The 23,823-nt window shown below is 42.4% G+C and overlaps 1 protein-coding gene across 3 annotated transcripts in view; it reads right to left on the bottom strand.

Annotated features, from left to right (window-relative positions):
- LOC125460126 (protein FAM107B-like) overlaps positions 1–23,823 on the bottom strand; it is a 183,758-nt gene that overhangs the window by 84,135 nt on the left and 75,800 nt on the right. For 2 of the 3 annotated variants that reach the window (XM_048547236.2, XM_059649649.1), the window contains one exon: positions 1,769–1,832. The exons of the other annotated variant lie outside the window; for it this stretch is intronic. In XM_048547236.2, the coding sequence (XP_048403193.2) occupies positions 1,769–1,832 (64 nt within the window). The remainder of the gene's footprint in view (positions 1–1,768; positions 1,833–23,823) is intronic. 3 annotated transcript variants of the gene reach the window in all.

Raw genomic sequence — 23,823 nt, 5'->3', positions numbered from 1 at the left:
ATGGGCTGAGGGCGTTGCTGGCTAGGCAGCATTTGTTGTCCATCTCTAATAGCCCAGAGGACAATTAAGCTTCAACTACATTGCTGTGGGTCTGGAGTGGGCCAGATGACAGTTACCTTCCCTAAAGAACTTTAGTGAATCAGATTTTTTTTCCAACAATTGAAAAGTGGTTCCATTAGACCCTTAATTCCAGATTTCTACTGAATTCAAATTCTACCATGGCAGGATTTGAATCTGGCACTCAGGACATTACCTGGGTCTCTGAATTAATAGTTGTGTGATAATACCACTATACCATCACCTCCTTACTTTATTCATATATTCAATTCCTCTTGTGGTAAATGATAGCATACTATAAGCTCTCCTAATTACTTGCTGTACCTGCACAATAACCTTTTCATGATTCATGAATTCAGACATTCAGATCCCTCTGCATCTAAAACTCTTGCAATTTCTAACCATTTAGATGATATCCTTTCAGTCAAATTAGACAATTTCTCGTTCCCAAATTATACTTTATTTGCCAAATCTTTGCTTACCCACTTCATCTTCTATATCTTTTTGTGACCTCACATCTTCTTCACAACTGACTTTCACACCTATCATTGTGTTATTGGAAAATTTGACAATGAAATCTTCTGTTCGTTGATCCAAGTTATTTACGTAAGTTGTAAACAGTTGAAGTCATAGCACTGATCCCTGTGGCACACTATTCAGTAAATTTTGCCAACCTGAAAGATACACGTGTGCCTATTCTCTACCTCCTGCGAACCAACCGATCTTCTATCCATGCCAATATGCAAACCCTACACCATGAGCTTTTGTTTTTCACAGTAGCATTCAATGTGGCACTTTATCAAATGCCTTTCTGAAATCAAAACACAATATATCCACTGGCTCCCATTTATTCACATACATGTGACCTCCTCAAGGAAGTCCAAGAGATTGGTCAAACAAATATCCAAGTTAGGCATGAGTTGTTGGTCAGAATGGTGTGAGACTACATGGTAGAGGTCACAGGTTTGTAGGGGTTTTGTGGAAGATGCAAAAGTTTTGACATGGTCAGCCTCTAGGATGGTACAAGAACCTAAGCACTGTGGGAGGATAAATGTTGTGGATAAATGTTGTGTTCCTTGGAGTTCCACATATGCAGAATACACCAAAGAATATTTTAACATGACCACAGATGCATTAATATGAAGATATGATGGGCATTGAATAGTAGTACATTTAACAATGGCTGCAGTTTGTATGCTGTAATTGAAGAGGCAATTTTGCTCCTGACAATACATTCAAAAATTTGGACATGCAGTAACCATGCCTGTGAAAATGGTAGGACATCACTGCCAAATGTAAAATGTAAAGATGCAATGATGGAATTTCCGTAATTGCTTGCTAAAGCGTTAACAAATGTGTTTTCTGCATGGCTAAAAACAGGATGATATTGAGACTCCCATACTGAGGAAAATGAGTATGGATTGAAATTTTCTGTAAAATCAATTGTTGTAATTTAAAAACCTTCCCAGTGATTTGTGGTTCAATATGATATGAGCACATTATTGTCTCAAAGGCATCTTCAATGGATCCTGGCATAAATATACTCTTTAGTCAATCAGTTTAGTCATTGACAAGAGTAATTGGAATATTATTCATTTAACTTAATCTCAATTGGCTACATTTCTAATCTGGATCCAAAGTCTGTTTTAAAATTTGCATTCATAGATTTTTGTTTTGGCTGGACTTCATACAACTTAGAATGAGAGCTTACCCGAGCCATTCAGTATATGTTCTCTATTTTCACTTTGTGACTTGGATTGCAAAGAATATTCTTTCTGCAAGAAAAAAAGTGAAAAATGTTCATGGATGTGCACATAAGTATTTATATTATTCTTCCTTGGCCAAATTGACTTTTGGGAGTTAAATTAGTTCATTTTTTTTCCCAAAAAGCAAAAATGTAAAATTGTCTACTTCTGCCTCATGTTCTGCTTAAAGTATCATATTTCCAGCACTTGCTGCTTTTGTTTAGAGAATTCAACCTATGTCGAAATACACAATAACTCCCCTGAAGAATTAATGAAGAAATACATTTGTGATTTTGTGTGATGCATACCAGCCAGATAGGCAAGCTTAGAATCGAGCCCACGTATCACATCATATGACAAGAAACATCAATAAGATTCTCTTCATCATCATCAACAACATAGAAGAGGTGACAATTATTCCCTTTGTTTGTGATTGTGATCACACCCATCAAAATATGGGAACAGTAGCAGTGAACAACTGTGGTTCTCCTCAAGTAATGTTATTCATTCCTCGCAGGTATAAATATTAGAAATGCTTTTGGTGCCATGCAGAGAGTAAATTGAATCAGATTTAAGTAGTCAGTGTAGTTGTACTGCTGCAGAGAACTCATTCATTACCATTGTTGTTGCTGGCAAAATCACTATCAGGACTGTACAAGTACCAACAGTAACTGGCACCTGATCTGAGCTCCCTGCTATGCTGCTTTAAAAAAAGACATTGTTGTACAGTTGAAATAATATTGTGCCCCAAGGTAGACATGGGTATGGTTGGTTCAGTTTGCTGTATTGTGTGTCTCTAAAGAGTAACTCAAAACCTATACACTTCAAAAAAATTCACAATTAATTTCCCACTAGTTCTTTCCTCTAAATTATTGGAACTACTTTTCCACTAGCGTTGTGTATGGGTAACTTTTACATTAGTAACTCTATATGATTTGCCATAAGGCGGAAGAGTTTAGCTCATTTTACACAGATTTTGTTTTGAAAAAATAAGATACAAGTGATCAGTCTGTAGGCTTAAGGTTGAAAATGAAGATCAAAGTCCTTTTTTTAATAAAAATCAGCCCTGGTTAATAGCATTGAACAGGATTTAGCAAATAGGAAAGGGTGCAAACCAACAACAAATACCTGATTTGAATATTGCGAGAAAGAGAGGGATGCTGCTGAAATTTTACATCTTGCACTCATCAGAATCAATACACAAATGCAAAATTTCAGACTGAAATAATTGCACAGAGGCTGGTATCTCATCATCAAATCACCCTTTATTTACATGCGCACTGTTCATAGGCTGTAACCAGCCAGCCAGCACAAAGCCTGTGCCCAGACTGAGGAGACCTTCTGAGTCTCCTGTTTATATCTGTCAGCCAGAGCTCCCTGATTGGTTCAGATTAACAACCCCAGTCAAAGATCTCAATCAATGAGATCCACCTGGGCCTGGTTCCAATCACTACATAGACGATCACAATCTATATCAGAGGAGAAAAATGTGCACATTGGTTGGCAAATAGAGTCTGATTGGCCACAGCTTTGCCAAGGAAAAGGCAACAGAGTGTTCTAGGAGAGTTCTTTTGGGTCTGGACCCTTCTGAAGAAGGGTCCAGACCTGAAACGTCAACTTTCCTGCTCCTCTGATACTGCTTGGCCTGCTGTTTCCATCCAGCTCTACAGTTTGTTATCTCAGATTCTCCAGCATCGACTGTTCCTGCCATATCTATAACAGAGAGTTCTAGGCTCCTCAAACTCTGAGTAAATGAAAAAAGGCACAAGGCTTGTACAAATTCCTTTTGTTTATAGGGATCAGGTTCATGTATATATTGATTGGTTGATGGATTGATGATTAATTTACTGTCATATTTACTGGGGTACAGTGATAGGTTTTGCTTATTAACAGTGCAGGCAGATCATAGTAAGCAAGGACATACCAATCATAGGGTGAAAAAAACTTGGACAGAGGCATACAGGTTATATCACACAGGGTATGCACTTGGCAAGATCAACATTAGGTAGATCAGCACTATTTGAAGTGCTGTGGCCAATCAGACTCTATTTGCCAACCAATGTGCACATTTTTCTCCTCTGATACAGATTGTGATCGTCTATGTAGTGATTGGAACCAGGCCCAGGTGGATCTCATTGATTGAGATCTTTGACTGGGGTTGTTAATCTGAACCAATCAGGGAGCTCTGGCTGACAGATATAAACAGGAGACTCAGAAGGTCTCCCCGGTCTGGGCACAGGCTTTGTGCTGGCTGGCCGGTGTTAATCCATCGGCCAAATAATGGCAGGGAAGAAGCGGTTCTTGAACCTGGTGGTGCTATGTTCAGGCTTCAATATCTTCTGCCTGATGCAAGAGGTTGGAGGAGATCATTACCAGGGTGTGATGGGTCTTTGACATGGCAACAGGCTGTGTAAATGGAGTCCATAGATGGAAGCTTGGCTTCTGTGATGGTCTGGGCTGTGCACACCACCTTCTGTAGTTTCATATGGTCCTGGGCACAGCAGTTGCCATAACAGGCCGTTATGCAGCTGGACAGTACGCTTTCAATGGTGCATCTGTAAATGTTTGTGAGGGACCTTATGGACATGCCAAATTTCCTGAGCTGCCTTCTTGACCATTGCATCTACATGGTAAATCCACATCAGATTGTTGGTTATCGTCACTCCTGGAACCTGACGCTCTGATTTAGATGGGGGTGTGTTCATCTCCCTCCTTTCTGAACTCTATGTTCAGTTCTTTACTTTTACCAATGTTGAGAGATTGTTCTCATTGCATGGTGTCACCCAAACCTTCTATCTCTTTTCTGTATTCTGACTCATTGCTATTTGATATCCACTCTACCATGGTGGTGTTGTCAACAATCTTGTGGATGGCATTCATTCAGAATTCAGTTGTGGGTGTAGAGGGAGTAAAGTAGGGTGGTGAGTATGCAATCATGGGTGCTTCCAGTGTTGAGTGTTATTGTGGAGGAGGTGCTGTTGTCAATCTTCACTGATTGTGGTCTGTGGGTCAAGAAGCTGAGGATCCAGTTGCAGAGGGAAGAGCTGAGACCCAGGTCTCAGAGTTTTGAGGTCAGCCTGGGGGTGATTATGGTGTTGAAGGTGGAGTTGTAGTTGAGAAGGATGTAGGTCTCCCTACTGTCCAAATGTGCCAGGGATGAGTGCAGGACTAGGGAAATGGCATCTGCTGTGGACCTGTTACATCAGTAGGCAAGTTATAGAGGTTCAAGGCAGGCTGAGAGACTGGAGTTGATGTTGGTTATGACCTTTGAAGTACTTCATGATTATGGAAGTCAGAGCCACTGGGCAGTAGTCATTAAGGCACATTACATGTGCTTTCTTAGTGGGGACTTTGAATTGTAGCAGGGACAGGTTGAAGATGTCGGTGAATACAACTACCAGTTGGTTTGTACATCATCTAAGTGCTTGGCTGGGGATTCCATCCAGGGTTGACTTCCAGGAAAACCGATCTGATGTCTGCTGTGGTGACAGTGGGCACAAGTGCATCTGGGGCTGTCAGGGCAGGTGACACTGTGCCTCTGGCAATCTGCTCAAACTGAGCGTAGGAAGCATTGAGCATGTCAGGGAGGGATGTGTCCTTGTCTGATATCTTGCTCTGCTTCATTTTGTATCCCATAGTATTGTTTAGGCCCTGGCACAAACTGTGGGAGTCTATGACCTCTAGCTTGGTCCGATTACTACCTCTTGACATCTCTGACAGCTTTGTGGAGATCATACCTGGTCTTCCTGTATTGGTCTGGGTCACCCACCTTGAATGCTGCATGTCTGGTCTTCAATAGGGAGTGGATTTCCTGGTTCATCCAAAGTTTACAGCTGGAGAACACCCAGATTGACTTCTTTGATACTCACGCAGTTGCTAATGAAGTCCGTGATGGTGGTGATGTACTCGTCCAGGTTTTCTGCTAAGTATTTGAATACAGTCCACACGTATGCCTCTTCTAGCAAAATGAATCCCTTATGAGGTAGACTTATTTTTCAAACTGGTTGTTACTGTGGTTATTAGTGCATTCAGCTGTTCAGCATGTGTGGTCCAATTGTGGAATCATTTGTAATAGTAGGCATTTTGCTTTGGATTTTGAAAGTGTTGGTTATGTATGATCTTTACTCTTCCTATAATAAAAAAAAAGAAAAATGACGCTTGATTCGATAAATCTCTGGGACTTATGGTCAGCAGCACACCAGTGCTAATACTCCTGCATGACATCGGTCAGTTGTGCGGTAATCAGAATGTCGTCTTGGGCCAATGGCAGTATTCTATCAGTGGAAAATACCACTTTCATAGCTGCGGCACAGTAGAAGTGTGAAATGGTTGCTTAATCCATAGTTCAAAAATCAAGTGTTCAAAGTGACTAATTTTCTCACCTTTCAAGCTTACCATAGTAATAGAGTGTGTTAAAGTTATCCTGTGAAACAATAACTGTCTTGATTAGATCATTGTTTTTGGTGTATCGCACAGACTCACTAGGGTCAAAGACACTTGAACTGCTTGGTCTACTCAACGAATCCCAGGAAGGTAAAGTATCTCAAAAAATGTGTGTGCCTGTCTTTTCAATGATACACAAGTCTGTACTCCTAATAGTAAAAGTCTCTCATCCATAAATGATTCAAAAATTTAAACCTATTGGTATTCATTGTGGAATAAAAACTGGATTTCACCACAAATGAGTATTTTTATGTTTGTGTGCTATCAGCAATCGATGTTCAAATTACACTTAAAATTGCACTCATTCTCTGAATTGGTTCTTTTGCTCAAATTACAGCTCAAACTTACCTGCATATTGCTGAATATAAAATTCTTCATGGGCCATTACTGTCAAGCAGTATTTCAGAATGGATTTTTTTTTCTTGCAGTAAAACATCACCTGACATATTTGAGAGTGATCACCTGGTCTAATTTCATTTAGAATTGCTGATGCAGAGTATGTACTTTCAATGTAAGAGAAAGTGCACTAACAATAAAATTGGCCACTGTAATCCATCAGAAACACAGTTACAATAACAATTGATGGGAAGAAGAGAGTTTTTACAGGTACTTTGGATGTAAAGCTGTGGTTATATCTGACGATACACTCTACAAAGAGATGAATACATGGTTAATCATACATTTCTCTTTCTGAAATTTGATGGGGCTGCATTTTAGATGCCAATGATTTTAGTACCTGGTAGAAGCCCTTGTTCGTCGCAAATAGCCACAGCAGCTTATACAGCCCAATGGTATCAATGTGGAGTTCACCAGCTTCAAAATCTCCCCTTTCCCCCACCGCATCCCAAAACCAGCCCAGTTCGTCCCCTTCCCCCCCACTGCACCAAACAAACAGTCCAGCTCTTCCCCTCCACCCACTGCATCTGAAAACCAGTCCAACCTGTCCCTGCCTCCCTAACCTGTTCTTCCTCTCACCCATCCCTTCCTCCCACCCCAAGCCGCACTTCCATCTCCTACCTACTAACCTCATCCCACCTCCTTGACCTGTCCGTCTTCCCTGGACTGACCTATCCCCTCCCTACCTCCCCACCTATACTCTCCTCTCCACCTATCTTCTTTTCTCCCCATCTTCGGTCCGCCTCCCCCTCTGTCCCTATTTATTCCAGAACCCTCACCCCATCCCCCTCTCTGATGAAGGGTCTAGGCCCGAAACGTCAGCTTTTGTGCTCCTGAGATGCTGCCAGGCCTGCTGTGTTCATCCAGCCTCACATTTTATTAGCTTGGATTCTTCAGCATCCGCAGTTCCCATTATCACTTATACAGAACACTGTTTATTTACAGACCTTTTCATGAATTAAAACAGCTATCCCTTTTGACTGGATTCCCTATAATAGTGGGAGTGTACTGTAATTACTTGTAAATCAAGCCTAGTATTACGTGATTCATTTGATAAATGATGCTTTGTGCTGGATGTGAGTTTAAAAGCAGCACTCCAATTTTACACGAGTGCACGTTGCTCCACCTTATGGAGACGGTGGCCACAAATGCAGCCTTGTTGAACCTGGGTTTAACCAAAACAAGAAGCATTTCAGTCAGAGTGCCCGAGCTACCACTTGTGAAAAATTCAAATTCCAATAATATTGAATTGACTTAAGAAAATATGGAAACATTTACGAGTTTTGTTAATATATAATCTTGGTTCACTGAATACTTAATTTTAAAATTTGCTAAAAATTGGTAATACTGTATTTGTACTTAAAAAGTTGCTTAATTCGAACAGCATTCTTGAAGGTCCAAAAATGGAAATAAATGGCAGAAATTTGCCCTGATGATTAATTTGGTCTGGGGGTCTGGTCAGTTTTATGGGCAAGGCTGACTTTCAGTGCAATCTTCCTTAAGTCAATGCAAAAGATCTCAGAAATACTCTCTTTATTTGGATATCATTTAGGTTTGAAGTGTGCCAACTTTTTTTGCTGGTTTTGCTGATTTCAGGTGAATTGTATTGGAAAGCTCAACAGAATCTGTCAGAAATTCTACCTCATTGTCTCGGACTGAGAATTCCGTGTTCCATTGGTAAAATTACCTGTGTTTTTCCTTGAAGAAATGCTGTTTGATGAGAGTAAATTATCATGATCTTCACAATTTGCATCTAGTGAAATTATTCAGTTTGTGTAGCATCTGCAATGTCAAAATCCCAAATTCAATGAATTGAAATGTCTGGTCATGTTGTTGTACCAGTCTATCCATCATTACACGCCTGTCACTCTTGTAGTAGAGTCGATGTCACATTGGCACTGTTGCTATTGGAAGTAGCCTAAGGCACACTAAACTATTTCTGGGATCTAGAAAATAGTAAGATAGCCAATACAAGTGCAGAGTTGTAAAAATGTTCCCTTTAGTTTTAAGGAACCACTAAGTAATTCATAGCAACACTGCAAAATTTGAATTACATAAACAAAAGACCTTTTGTATCGTTCCATTTTTCTATGTGAGGTTATTGTGTCAACTTCAGTGGTTGCTAGGCAATACTTAGTCAGACACTGCTCCCTTTCACAAGGCATTTCCCAGTCTCTAACTCTCTTAAAATTATTAGCACCCTTGCTTGTTTTTCATCGAACAGATAGCATGATAAGACTATTTTTGTTACTGTTCCAACTCATTTCACAATTGAATTAGATTGCCTTGTGCTACATCCAGTGGAAACCAAATATAATAAACAACAAGCCAATGAATGAGGCATGTAAATCAAGTTCATGTCACTGATGCTACTTTATTCTAGAACTGCTTGAAAGGACTCAAAATCTGAAGCAAAACAGAAGGTGTGAGACATTCCACCAGCTTCTGTAACATGAAAAGATTGTCACCTTCATTAAAACTGAGTGATATTATTGCAATAGTAACTCTGTCATCTTTTGCATTTGTATCAATCAATAAATATATTAAGAAAATGCATGTTAATATTTTCCCAAATTAGAACATCTACAAGTTTACAAATTGCCAGCCTTTTTCTACATATGATGGTCTAGAAGAGTAAGAAGTAATCTTATGGTGACATACATGATCCTGAAAGAACTTGATCAGCTGGACGTGGAAAGTATGTTTTCCTCTGTGAGACAGGCAAGGACTAGGAGACAGGGCTGAAGAATAATGGGTCTTCTATTTAAGGCAGAGATGAGAAGTTTTCTTTTCTCTCAGAGGATTGAGAGTCTTTGGCACTGCCTTGCACCTGAGAGAATATTGAATATTTTTAAAGCAGAAGTACATAGATTCGAGACTAACAAGGGAGTTAAAGATTTTTGGAGAGAGGCAGGAGTGCAGAGTTGAGACCACAATCAGATCAGTGCAGGCTTGAGGGGGAAAATAGTGTATTTCTGCTTCTAATTCCTTTGTTTGTATGGTATAGGACCTATTATTTCCAGGCACCAATGAGGTTTGAGGGTCTGTCTCATAAATGAAAGTGTATTAATAATGAGACTTGATCAACTCAGAGAACTTAGAGAAAAGGAGGAGCAGAGGGGACCTAATTGAGGTATACAAGATAATGAGAGGCATAGATAGAGTTGATAGCCAGAGACTATTTCCCAGGGCAGAAATGGCTAACACGAGGGGTCATAGTTTTTTTGATAATAGGAACTGCAGATGCTGGAGAATCCATGATAATGAAATGTGAGGCTGGATGAACACAGCAGGCCCGGCAGCATCTCAGGAGCACAAAAGCTGACGTTTCGGGCCTAGACCCTTCATCAGAGAGGGGGATGGGGTGAGGGTTCTGGAATAAATAGGGAGAGAGGGGGAAGCGGACTGAAGATGGAGAGAAAAGAAGATAGGTGGAGAGGAGAGTATAGGTGGGGAGGTAGGGAGGGGATAGGTCAGTCCAGGGAAGACAGTTGGGTCAAGGAGGTGGGATGAGGTTAGTAGGTAGGAAATGGAGGTGCGGCTTGGGGTGGGAGGAAGGGATGGGTGAGAGGAAGAACAGGTTAGGGAGGCAGAGACAGGTTGGACCGGTTATGGGATGCAGTGGGGGGAGGGGACAAACTGGGCTGGTTTTGGGATGCGGTGGGGGAAGGGGAGATTTTGAAGCTGGTGAAGTCCACATTGATACCATTGGGCTGCAGGGTTCCCAAGCGGAATATGAGTTGCTGTTCCTGCAACCTTCGGGTGGCATCATTGTGGCACTGCAGGAGGCCCATGATGGACTTGCCATCTAAAGAATGGGAGGGGGAGTGGAAATGGTTTGCAACTGGGAGGTGCTGCTGTTTATTGTGAACCGAGCGGAGGTGCTCTGCAAAGCGGTCTCCAAGCCTCCGCTTGGTTTCCCCAATGTAGAGGAAGCCACACCGGGTACAGTGGATGCAGTATACCACATTGGCAGATGTGCAGGTGAACCTCTGCTTAATGTGGAAAGTCATCTTGGGGCCTGGGATAGGGGTGAGGGAGGAGGTGTGGGGGCAAGTGTAGCATTTCCTGCGGTTGCAGGGGAAGGTGCTGGGTGTGGTGGGGTTGGAGGGCAGTGTGGAGCGAACAAGGGAGTCATGGAGAGAGTGGTCTCTCCGGAAAGCAGACAGGGTGGGGATGGAAAAATGTCTTGGGTGGTGGGGGCGGATTGTAGATGGCGCAAGTGTCGGAGGATGATGCGTTGTATCCGGAGGTTGGTAGGATGGTGTGTGAGAACGAGGAGGATCCTCTTTGGGTGGTTGTGGCGGGGGCGGGGGGTGAGGGATGTGTTGCGGGAAATGCGGGAGACACGGTCAAGGGCGTTCTCGACCACTGTGGGGGGAAAGTTGCAGTCCTTGAAGAACTTGGACATCTGGGATGTGCGGGAGTGGAATGCCTCATTGTGGGAGCTGATGCGGCGGAGGCAGAGGAATTGGGAATAGGGGATGGAATTTTTGCAGGAGGGTGGGTGGGAGGAGGTGTATTCTAGGGAGCTGTGGGAGTCGGTGGGCTTGAAATGGACATCAGTTACAAGCTGGTTGCCTGAGATGGAGACTGAGAGGTCCGGGAAGGTGAGGGATGTGCTGGAGATGGCCCAGGTGAACTGAAGGTTGGGGTGGAAGGTGTTGGTGAAGTGAATGAACTGTTCGAGCTCCTCAGGGGAGCAAGAGGCAGCGCTGATACAGTCATCAATGTTACGGAGGAAGAGGTGCGGTTTGGGGCCTGTGATGGTGCGGAAGAGGGACTGTTCCACGTAACCTACAAAGAGGCAGGCATAGCTGGGGCCCATGGGGGTGCCCATGGCCACCCCCTTAGTCTGTAGGAAGTGGGAGGAATCGAAAGAGAAGTTGTTGAGGGTGAGGACGAGTTCGGCTAGGCGGATGAGGGCGTTGGTGGGGGGACACTGGTCGGGCCTGCAGGACAGGAAGAAGTGGAGGGCCTTGAGGCCATCTGCATGCGGAATACAGGTGTACAGGGACTGGATGTCCATGGTGAAAATGAGGTGTTGGGGGCCAGGGAATTGGAAGCCCTGGAGGAGGTGGAGGGTGTGGGTGGTGTCACGGACGTAGGTAGGGAGTTCCTGGACCAAAGGGGAGCAAATGGAGTCCAGATAGGTGGAGATGAGTTTGGTGGGGCAGGAGCAGGCTGAGACGATTGGTCGACCAGGGCAGGCAGGTTTGTGGATTTTGGGAAGGAGATAGAAACGGGCTGTGCGGGGTTGGGGAACAATGAGGTTGGAGGCTGTGGGTGGGAGGTCCCCTGAGGTGATGAGGTCATGAATGGTGTTGAAGATGATGGTTTGGTGCTCGGGTGTGGGGTCATGATCGAGGGGGCGGTAGGAGGTGGTGTCGGAGAGTCGGCGTTTGGCCTCGGCGATGTAGCGGTCAGTGCGCCATACTACCACTGCGCCACCCTTGTCTGCGGGTTTGATGGTGAGGTTGGGGTTGGAGCGGAGGGAGTGGAGGGCTGCCCGTTCTGCGGGGGAGAGGTTGGAGTGGGTGAGAGGGGTGGTGAGGTTGAGGTGGTTAATGTCTCGATGGCAGTTGGAGATGAAGAGGTCGAGGGAAGGTAGGAGGCCTGGGGGTGGTGTCCAGGAGGAGGACTTGTGTTGGAAGCGGGTGAAGGGGTCAGTGGAGGGAGGGTTAGGCTCCTGGTGGAAGAAGTAGGCGTGGAGGCGAAGGCGGTGGAAAAACTGTTCTATGTCCAACCGTGACTGGTTTAAGCTGGTTGGAGGAAAGTATAGAGGGGATGTCAGAGGCGGGTTCTTTACACAGAGAGTTGTGAGAGCATGGAATGCATTGCCAGCAGCAGTTGTGGAAGCAAGGTCATTGGGGTCATTTAAGAGATTACTGGACATGCATATGGTCACAGAAATTTGAGGATGCATACATGAGGATCAATGGTCGGCACAACATCGTAGGCTGAAGGGCCTGTTCTGTGCTGTACTGTTCTATGTTCTATGTTCTATGTTCTAACTCACAAATTTCACAGGCACCTTTTATTCAGTACACTCCCACATGTTTGGATGGCCAACTCCAACGACCCTCAAGAAGCCTGACATCATCCAAGACAAAGCAGCCTGCTTGATTATCATCATATTCATTAACATTCAATCACTCAGTAGAAGCAATTTGCAATATCTACCACAAGATACACTGTATAAACTAGCCAAAGATCGATAAGCATCACCTTACAAACACACAAGCATTTCCATTTAGAAGGACAAGGTCCAGATACATGGGAACCACATCAGCAGCAAATTTTCCATCAAGCCACTTACGCCCTGAATTCAAAATAGAGCCATTCTTTCACAAATGACTCAGTCAAAATCCTGGAATTCCTTTCTTAACAGCTTTGTGAGTCTACCTCCAGCACATCGACCACTGTGTTCAAGAACACAGCTTATTACCAGTTTCTCAAGGGCAACTAGGGACAGGCAATAAATATTAGCTCAGCCAGCAATGTCCATATTCCACAAGTCAATAAAAAAGAGTTTTTCTCAAATAATTTTGCATAGGAGTGATGCTTGGAAGCTCTACTCAATTTTAAGACATTAAAAGGAAACTTAGGCATCCAATAGACAGGGTTAAGAATGTAACCGTCATGATTTGGAAATATGTCTCCTAGTATATCAAACCAGATTGTTCGATGGGCATCCAGCTGATTCCAGAGAGCTAAGTGCTGAGCATTAACCTCCCCCACAAGTTCTCACTTGCACTAGAGGTGTCGCTTGGAGGGCTTTCCATCCCATGGGGTAGGGGTGGGGAACAGAAGCTCCCTTCTCCTTGCCTCATCACAGTCAGGCCTTTCAAAGCAGCATTAAAGAATCTGGAGCACACAGTCTGTATGTTGCTATTTGCAACTGTTTCTCTCTTCGTTCAGAGGGTACCTCCCTTTAAGAGGTGCTTGCTGCCTTCAAGTGGTGTCACAGTTGCCTGCTATCAGGCTCCCATCTCCAAACAGGCATGTAGACAAGGAATATGGGACAGTTAGCTCTATGCTTGAGTTATCTTAATAAAGCCCAGCATAAATTTAATGTCCTGCCCGGGAACACATCAGCAAATATGTACAACATAGGGCCAATCTTCGACGATATTCGAAATACCAGGCTTCAACGCTCCTCAATAGATTCTGTGATGATTGACATTTTTTAATTATACTAAATACACCAGCATAACTGGATCAAAATACAAATTCCACTTCTGATGGTAAGTGGCCAGAATACAACTTTCACAATCTGATTGCAAAAACCACTACATTGGTTTGTAAAGGTTACAAGTTCATGCAAATAAAGTTTTGGAAGAGTTTTGAACACTATCATCTCTCTGGATTGATCTTGGATAATAAAGAAAATACAAAAGGACATTTAATATTATATTGTTAGTGTCCTGGCTAAAAATTACTTTGGCTTATTATAGGAAAAGCGATCAATTATTAACACACATGAAATGAAATAGTGCACAGAAATACCTGTCTATGGTAACCTATTGTGCACACATGAAAGGACAAAATTAAACACATTCATAGTATGAACAGGGCATGAATTACACCACATTGTTGAATGCAGTCTACAGTCAAAGCAACCCTCAATAAAATCAATTCACCCTGTTTTGCAAACTTGTGGGGCTGAATTTTCACCGAAGAGGAGCACAGTGAAGCCGAGTTGCCTGTTTGTGGATTGGTAACTGACCTCTCATGGGAATCTAATTAAAGTTTAGATTGTCATGGGGTTGAGTTCTTAATTGAGCTGGTTCTACCTGAGCCAGTGGGGGCAGTAATGAAGATTGGACAGATGAGGTGCTCAGGATATATAGATAGGAATAATAGAGAGGTCATATTGCTTGAAAGATAAAGGTCTAGGTGGGGTAGAGCAAAAAAAAGGAACAAAAACAGAAATTGCTGGAAAAGCTCACCAGGTCGGCAGCATCTATGAAGAAAAAATCAGAACTTAGAACTGAAGGGTCACTGGATCCGAAGCATTAACTCTGATATTTTTCTTAACATATGCTACCAGGCCTATTGACTTTTTCCAGTAACTTCTGTTGTTGTTCCTGATTTACAGTATCCACAGTTTTTTTGGTTTTTATACAGCAAGAAAAGGTTTTCAGAGTATAATTACAGCAATCATTAAAAAATGCACTGTGGCTCAGCAAGGCCATTAAAAAAACATCAAATCAAGTACAAATGCTTTATTTCCAGAGAGATAGAATTGAAAAATGGACAAAATATAGTCACTCCTCTGTATCTGCAGACTCACAATTCGTGAGTTGGCCTTCTTGTACCGAAAATAAATAACCAATCATTCAAAATCCATGAAGAAAACTCAGTTGTCTACAACCACTTTCATGTATGCAGGAATCTCACTCTCGCTCTCCAACCTGTTCCAGTCTGTAGCTTTTCCTCTAAAAACTTCCTCCACGATAGTGTTCGGGAGGACGAACAGGTCAAGAGCATCCACCTGGTGGAGGTACAGGAGGAGGGTGCCTCATTGGGGAGGACAGCTGGGAGGGAAGCACATTGGTACTGTCCTCCCCCTCCTACACCCAATAACCACCCATAACTTCCCCAGCAACACCTGGCCCTGGTACACAGAAATTCTTGCCTTTATCAGAAAGATATAATACACTACAACTGTTTTTAACATTTTATTCTGTTAATATTAATTTTTGTTTCAGATGTTTTAGTGCTTATTATTTTAACCCAAAAATAATAGGCTAGAAGTCATAAAATAGTATTGAGGTCCAGAAACCTAACCCTATCTTAACCACAAGCTATTAAGCTCTGCACTCACAAATTCATCATTCCCTGGGCTTTTCAGGATCTGAATCCTCATGGCTACGGAGGAATGACTGTATGCTAAATCTGCACTAAACGTTAGTTGGATCACACTTAAGATTACCATGTGCAGTACTGTCACTACATTCTGAAAAGGATATACAAGCACCGGAGAGAATGCAATGAAAATTGACAAGGAAAGCATCAGAAATGTGTGCTTATATGTCACACCAGGTCAGGATTGTCAGACTGACTCTCCTTTCTCTTGAGAAGACTGAGGGGTGACATAATGGACATCTTTAAAACAATGAAAGCTTTCAAAAGCATGGATATTGGGAAAATATTTCATTTTGTGGGACAGAGTATCATTACAAGAAATGATGAAAAGCCTTTTCAGAAAGCGAGTAGTTAGGGTGTGAAATGCACTGCCTGAAAGTGTGGTGGAGCCAGATTCATTTGATTTATTCAAGATGGAATTAGATGATTATTTGAATATAAATTGTGTGCCAAGGTACGGGGAAATAACAAGGTGATTGACACAAGGTAATGAAACCCATTTAAAGAGCCAGTGCAGACACAGTGGGCCAAATGGTCTCATCCTGCACCACAACAATTCTGTGATTCTGTGACTAGCTCTAGCAAAGAGGTCATCAGGATCAGAAAAAGGTAGTAGTGAACCACCAATCTGCATATGCCACTAAGATCCACAGTTGAGCCTCAGAGTGAGGCGAAGAGGTTCAATCCCACAATGACTGATGACCACTAGCAAGTCCTGGTAGCCAGTGGTATGAGCGTTTCCAATGAGGGCACTTGTGTATGTGACCAGCCAACAGGAGAGTGACCAGGGCATTGGCTCTCAGGTATCTCTAGTTAGCTTCATCTCCATTGGTTAATCCTGTGCTGGGGGTTTGAACTTTGTTAGCTTTCCTGTTCTTCTTTCCTCTCCCAATGCTCAGGGCTCTGAGCTTCCTGTGAAGGGTATTGGCCCGCATCACTTTGGGGCTCAGAATCTGATTGTCATGCTTCATTGCCAATTAGAACATTTGATCTGGACAATTAGCTGCCCAATTTCCCTTGGCAGTTTTGCCACCTGATATCTGCCTCTGTGATGCCAAGGGTGGCTGAATACCCACTCTCCCTGCTGTCTGTGTGGCACCTTGGTACCCTGCACCAAGTGCCCAAACCCCCTTTCCCCCACTGATTTTTCTTATGAGACATGGTATTGTACTTAGGGCAGCCATAACTCAGACCGTTCTGAACATGCCAGTTTCTATGATCTGCCTAGCCCTTTAAATATCCCAACCAAATCTTTTCTGTGGGCTTTTAATGAGCTATTAAACTGTGTTAAATGACCTTAATAGGGTTGTGAGCAGGATTCCTGTCCTATGCTTCTTTGTGGCCATTGCCAACATCTTGAAACTGGGACATGGACCATTGCTGGTCCTCTCGAGGGTTTTTGACTTTCGCTTTCATCTTTGGGCGAAACAGCAACATTTCAGTCTATGTGTAAACCAATTCCACATCTTAAAAATAATTTAAAAGTAATTATTTTTCATTGGATGCCTGAGAAAAAGTTCATTTCATTTCTGTTTGTGTGATTTCTTCCACCAAGCAAATTGTGGTTTTTTCCCAGACCGCTATTTCTTGGTGATTGGAAATAATTCATCTTGGCAATATTTTTCCATTTGTAATTGCTAATTCCAACAAATTCACTTGAATCTACTCATTTCACTTTGGTTCTTTTGCCAATTATATTAAATCTGTGCTGTCTGGTTACTGACCCCTCCCCCCGCCAGTGGAAACAGGTTCTTTTTATCGACTTCATAAAAATCCTTCTTAAATTTAAATATCTCAGTTAAAACTTTACTGAACATTCTCTGCTCTGAAGAAAAATCTCTCAGCTTCTCTTGTCTATTTACGTAACTACAGACTCTCATGCTTGGCACTAATCTGGTAAATTCTCCTTTGAATCCTCATCAAGATTTAACATCCTTTGTCAAGGCTGGTGCCAGAATTGAGCACAATACTCACTCATTAGAGCTCATCTAAAGCATGATTTTGTCCTGTTTTGTACATTGCTACTTATTTACAAATCCAAAGATCCCATATGCTGTTTTAAACAGCTTCCTGAACTTGTTCAGCAACTTTCAAAGGGAGAATATCACAGTGCAGAAGGAAACCATTTGGCCCATCTTTTTGAATAAACATCTCACCCAGTGCCACACTGAAAATGACTGAAGCTGGAGATGACAGCAGACCAGAGAGCATCCATGGAGGCAGAGCTTGCTTGTTTTCAGTAAAGATTCCAGCATCTGCAGCAATTTGCTCACCCAATGCCAATCCTTTCCTTTCTCCTGATAACCGTGCATACTCTTCCTTTTCAAATAACCAATCAATTCCCTTTGGAATTCCTTGGTTAAACTTGCTTCCACTATAATCTCAGGCAGTGTATTCCAGACCTTAAATCTCATTGCATAAATAGATTTTTCTTTATATTGTTTGTGCCTCTTTGCCAATACATTAAACCTACGTCCTTTCATTCACAATCCTTTCACAGAGAGGAGCAGTTTCCCTCCAACTGTCCAGAGCCCTCCTGATAGTGAATACCTCTATCAAATCTCATCTCAGTCTTCACTTCTCCAAACAACTGACTTTCTACTTCTCCAATATATCCTCGTGGCTAAAGTTCCTCAGTACCGGAACCATTCTCTTGAATCCTTTCTACACCTTCTCCAATGTCTCCACATCTCTCCTAAAGTGGAATTCCCAGGAATGGATGCAATACCCCAGTTGAGGGCGAACTCATGTCCTATACAAATTCAATGTAGCCTTATTGCCCTTGTGTTCTAAGCTGCTCTTAATAAAGCCCAGGGTACTCAACCTGCTTTAAGGGACCACATTTTCTTGTACTAGAAGCTGGAACAGAAATCAGACCCTTCCATACGACTGAAGTACCAAGAGTTTTGCAACTTGGAAAAATTAAGTGGTGCACATTTTCAGCTGTGGCAGGACGATGTTGCTTTTTGATGCAGTGAGGTAGATAATTTGAGACAGAATGGTACAAGAGTCTTTGAATTGAGAGAAGAACTGCTTGACGACAGCCCTGGAATTGATCCAACTGTAGTTTGTAATAGATCTGTAAGTGCAGTGTAGTAACAGACCTTCGGAGCTGGAAAACAGAAAACATCTCCCTCTTCCCTTAGTGTGAGTGAAAGGATAAAAAAGACAAGAAATTTAAAACAAGAAATTTAGCTCAAGAAAAGACAATTGGATCAACTATCGAAGTGACGAATGGCTTTGCTTTACAGACAACAATGTATCATCAGTCCTGAAAAGCAAAAGGATTTAAGACAATTTAACCCACTGTCATGATCTGGAGTTTTGATCTTCAGAATTTATTTTCCTTATCTATATTTTTCCACTTGTAATATTTGTGTCAGATAGTCTGTCTTTTTTCTGTCTTAATCCTGGATGGGTGTATTTGTTTTTGTTGCTCTAAAGGGATACAGTTTAGTTCACCTAGTGGTAGATTAGTAATCATTTCTGTTCTCTAGTATTTAGATCCACAGAGGTTTACAGCATAGAAACAGGCACTTTGGCCCAACTTCTCCATGCCACCCAATTTTCAAATTAAAGTAGTCCCACTGGCCTGCCACTGGTCCATATTCCTCCATATTCCTCCTTCCATGTACCTATATCCATTTGTTAAAGCCAAATGTGTTTACAATAAATACAAATATCTTCTCTGGATGATGAAAGCTGGTTGAACTGTCTTTGCCCTGAATAGCAGTCAGTCAGGCAAGTTAGTTAGTCCTAATGCTCTAATCGGGTATTTACACATTCCTGAAGGCTTGTGAAACAGTGGGGTCAATTATATCCATTCTTCTCAGTTAAGTTGTATCCCTGTTGTGCTACGTTTAATGATGTATATGTACACAGACACACACATATCTCTGCTTCTGAACTCCATTTAGAATCGTGTCCTTCATTTTACCTGTCTGTCTGTGTTCTCCCGACCAAAATGAATTACTTTACATTTCATTGCATTTGAACTTTATCTGCCACTTGCTTGCCCAGTCCACAAATTATCTTTGTTCTTTGATGCTGTATACTACGCTTCCCCAATGTTTCCAGCTTTCATATTACCTACAAATTTTGAAATTGAGTCCTGAACCCCAAGATCTGCGTCATTAATATTTTTCACAAATAGCAAGTTTCTCAACAGTTTAGGGCAGCCCAGTGGCACAGCAGTTAGCACTGCTACCTCACAGTGCTAGGGACCTGGGTTTGATTCCATCTTTGGGCGCCTGTCTGCGTGGAGTTTGTATGTTCTCTCGTGTCTGCGTGGATTTCCTCTGGGTGCTCTGGTTTTCTCCGACAGTCCAAAGATGTGCGGGCTAAGTGAATTGACCATGCTAAATTGCCCATAGCATTCAGGAGTTCTGAAGGTCAGTGTGGACTTGTTGGGCTGAAGGGCCTGCTTCCACACTGCAGGGATTCTATGAACGTATCAATGAAAACACTGACCCATGGGTAACAGTTCTACAAATCGTCCCCTACCTTGAAAAACATGCAGTAACCACCAATCTGTTTCCTGTCACACAGCCAGTTTTGTATCCATGTTGTTGCTGTCCATTTCCTTCTCTGAACGATGACTTTGCTCACAAGTTTGCTTTACAGCACTGTGTTAAATGCTTTTTGCAAGCTGACATGCAAAATATCAAGAGCACTGTCTTCATAAACCCTCTCAATTATCTTTTCAAAAACTCTAGCAAATTAGTCGCACGTGATTTTCCCTGAACAAATCCTTTCTGGCTTTGCTTAATTAACCAAACATATGTGACTATTCATATTTGTTATTTCTAGAAATTTCAACACCATTGAAATTAAACAGACTGGCCAGTAGTTACTCTGCTTATAATAACACAATTTTTTAAACATCAGCGTTACATTTACAATTCCCCAGTCACTTCCACCATCCATATGTCTAAAGAAAACTGAAAGATTGTGGGAATTGCCTCCTAGGTTTCCACACTTACCTCCATGGTTGTATCTCATTCCCACCTGGTCCTTTTCCCACTTTAAATACAGACAGCATATCTCATTTCACTCTCCTTATTCATTTGAACTGCTTCTAGTTTCTGAATCGTCTCCTATTTCTCCATGACCTTGGTAGCATCTTATTCTTTGGTAAACACAAGTACAAAATATTCACTTAAAACTCCAGCTATGCCCACAGCCTCCAAGTATAACTCCCCTTTCTAATCATAAATCGGCCCTAAAGCTCTTTTCAACTCCCACTTTTACAGTTATGTGCCAATAGAGGATATGTACATTTCTTTCTATGTTGGTCGCTAAGTGGGCAGAAACTCAGCAGATGGAACCTGCGGGAAAATATGAGGTTATGCACTTTGCCAGGAAGAATACTGGGGCTGGATGATTTGATTTGATTTGTTGTAGTCGCATGTACCTAAGTACAGTGAAGAGCTTTGTTTTATGAGCAGTGCAGGCAGATGATAGCAAGCGAGTAAATGTAGATCACAGAATGCTGAGACAGTGCGAGGCATACAGGTTACAGAGGAGATGCACAAAGCAAGATCAACGTCACTAAGGCCAACAATTATTTGAAGTTAGAGAGGTCCATTCAGCAGTCTCATAAAAGCAGGAAAGAAGCTGTTCTTGAAACTTTTGGTGCTTGTGTTCAAGCTTCTGCGTCTTCTGCCTGGCAGAAGGGGTTGGGAGAGGGTATTACTGTGGTGGGAGGGATCTTTGATGATGTTGGAATCCTTTCTGTAATGGTGTGGGCTGTGCACACAGCTTTCGTAGTTACTTACGGTCTTGGATAGAGCTGTGTCATACCGGGCCACTATGCACCCAGACAGAATGTTTTCTATGGTGCATCCGTAAAAGTTGGTGAAGGTCCTGATGGACATGCCGAATTTCCTAAGCTGCCTGAGGATGAAGAGGCATTGTTGTGCCTTCTTGACTGTTGCATCTATGTGAGAGGTCCAGGAGAGGTTGTTGGTTATCGTCACTCCTAGGAAATTGACACACTCAACGCCCTCCACCTCAGCCCCGTTGATGTATATAGGGTTGTGTCTCCCTCCTTTCTTCCTGAACTCAATGATCAGTTCTTTTGTTTCCCCAACATTAATAGAGAGATTGTTATCATTGCACCATGGCACTAAGCACTGTCTCCTCCCTGAATCCTGACTCATTGCAGATTGAGTAGGGGGGCTGAGAACGCATCCTTCCGTGGTAGGGGGGGTGTTCCAGTGTTGACTGTCATTATGGAGGGGGTGCCGTTACCCATCCTCACTGATTGCGGTCTATGGGTCAGGAAGCTGAGGACCCAGTTGCAGACGGCAGAGCCGAGACCCAGGTCTCAGTGTTTTGAGATTAGTCTGGCGTTGAAGGTGGAGCTATAGGCAATGAGGAGGAGCTTGATGTGGGTGTCCTTGTTTTCCAGATGTTCCAGGGATGAGTGTTATTAAAAAGGAGAAAAGCTCCATTACTGCAGAGAGCTATAGGATCAAGGGACTTAGGAATCTTTAAGCACGAATCACAGAAAATTAGCATTTAAGTTCAGCGGGGAATACGGAAGGCAAGTGGAGTCAAAAACAGAATTTGCTGTAAAAGCTCAGTAGGTCTGGCAGCACCTGTGGAGAGAAATCAGAGTTAACATTTGGAGTCCAGTGACCCATCCTCAGAATGTTGATTTTTGCACCAAAGACAGGGCGGGAAGAGGCGGAAGGAGTAAATGATAGGTGGAGATAGAGTTCAAAACAAGAAAAGAATAGTGGACAGACAAAGAAGCGGATAACAATAAGCCCGGAAGAATGGACAGCTGCTACTGGGCATTATTAGTTACTAACAATGGGTTTTATGTATTAGCACACTGAGTGATAACAAGGCATGATGTGTGGTGAGTGGGGTAAGAACATGGGAGAAGGTGCCTCAAGACCCAGAAGTGTTGAAATCAACATTGAGTCCACAAGGCTGTAGAGTTCGCAAGAGGTCACCCAAAACGTTAACTCCGATTTCTCTCCCATAGATGTTGTCAGGCCTGCTGAATTTTACCAGCAATTTCTGTTTTTGTTTCTGATTTCCAGTATCTGCAGTTCTTTCAGTTTTTATTTATGGCTAACAGAATGATGGCCTTTATTTCAAAGGGAATGGAGTATACAAAATAGGGAGGTTTGTTAAAACTACACAAGGTATGAATCAGACCACAGCTGTGATATTGTGAACAGTTTTTGGCCCCTTATCTTAGGAGAGGTATGCTGACGTTGGAGGGCATCCAGAGAAGTTTCACTTGGTTGATCCTGGGTACGAACATACCATCTTATGAGGAGAGGTTGAATGGATAGGCCTGTACTGATTTGAGTTTAGAAGAATGAAATACATCCTTACAGAAATATGGAAGGTTCTTGGGGACTTGGTAGGGTAGATGCAGAAAGGTTGTTTCCTTTTGTGGGAGTGTCCAGGACCACAAAGTATAGTGTCAGAATGGAAGGATCCCCCTTTTAAGACAAAGATAAGGAGGAATTTCTCTTAAAGGGGAGCGAATTTGTGGAATCCTTTACTACAAACAACTATCCAGGCTGGGTCATCAAATATGTCGAGGCTAAAAGATAGATTTTTACTCAATAAATGAATCAAAGGTTATGGTGAAAAGACAGGAAAGTGGAGTAGCAAATTATCAGAACAACCATGATATTATTGAGCAGACTCAATGAGCTGAACTGCCTACTTCTACTCTGATGGCCGATGTCTCATGGCATCAGTCTCTTTTCGCAATCATTCTTTACTTTTCTTATTTGATTTTTCATCTTTCCTCTGAGCCTTTTGCAGTCAGCCAGATCTTCCATTGCATAATCCACCTGATGTCAGTTGTAAACACAGTTTTTCTTCTTCATTTCAATATCTATTCATTTTTATCATCAGGGAGCTTTAGATTAGTTTCCCAACAATGTGAATGTGATTCAACTTTGATGGTGGTCAATTGTTCAGCTAATGTTTCTCCTGCCAATCGTTCAGCCCAAGTCCATTCTCACCCCTTTGAATTAGGCTTTCCTCAGTTTATTATTGTTGCTGTAAATTATTCTGGGATCTTTGCCATAGCCTGCCTAAATTCATGAAACAAGGTTCATTGTCTCTTAAATGTTTTCTTCCTGATATTCAATTCAATTGGCCATTTCATTCCCAGAAACCCCAAGTCCAGGAGTGTCTACCGTATCATCGGACTGGAAATGTGCTGCTACAAAACATTTTCCACATTTTCCAAAACATTACCACTTTCTGCTCTTTGCACTATTTCTATCTTGGTTTATATTTGGTTCATTGAAGACTCTCATTATGACTACAT

The sequence above is a fragment of the Stegostoma tigrinum genome, chromosome 11 (genome assembly GCF_030684315.1).
Source record: "Stegostoma tigrinum isolate sSteTig4 chromosome 11, sSteTig4.hap1, whole genome shotgun sequence".
Lineage (NCBI taxonomy): Eukaryota > Metazoa > Chordata > Chondrichthyes > Orectolobiformes > Stegostomatidae > Stegostoma > Stegostoma tigrinum.
The sequence above is the reverse complement of the archived record's forward strand: the minus strand, read 5'-3'. Positions and strand labels throughout refer to the sequence as shown.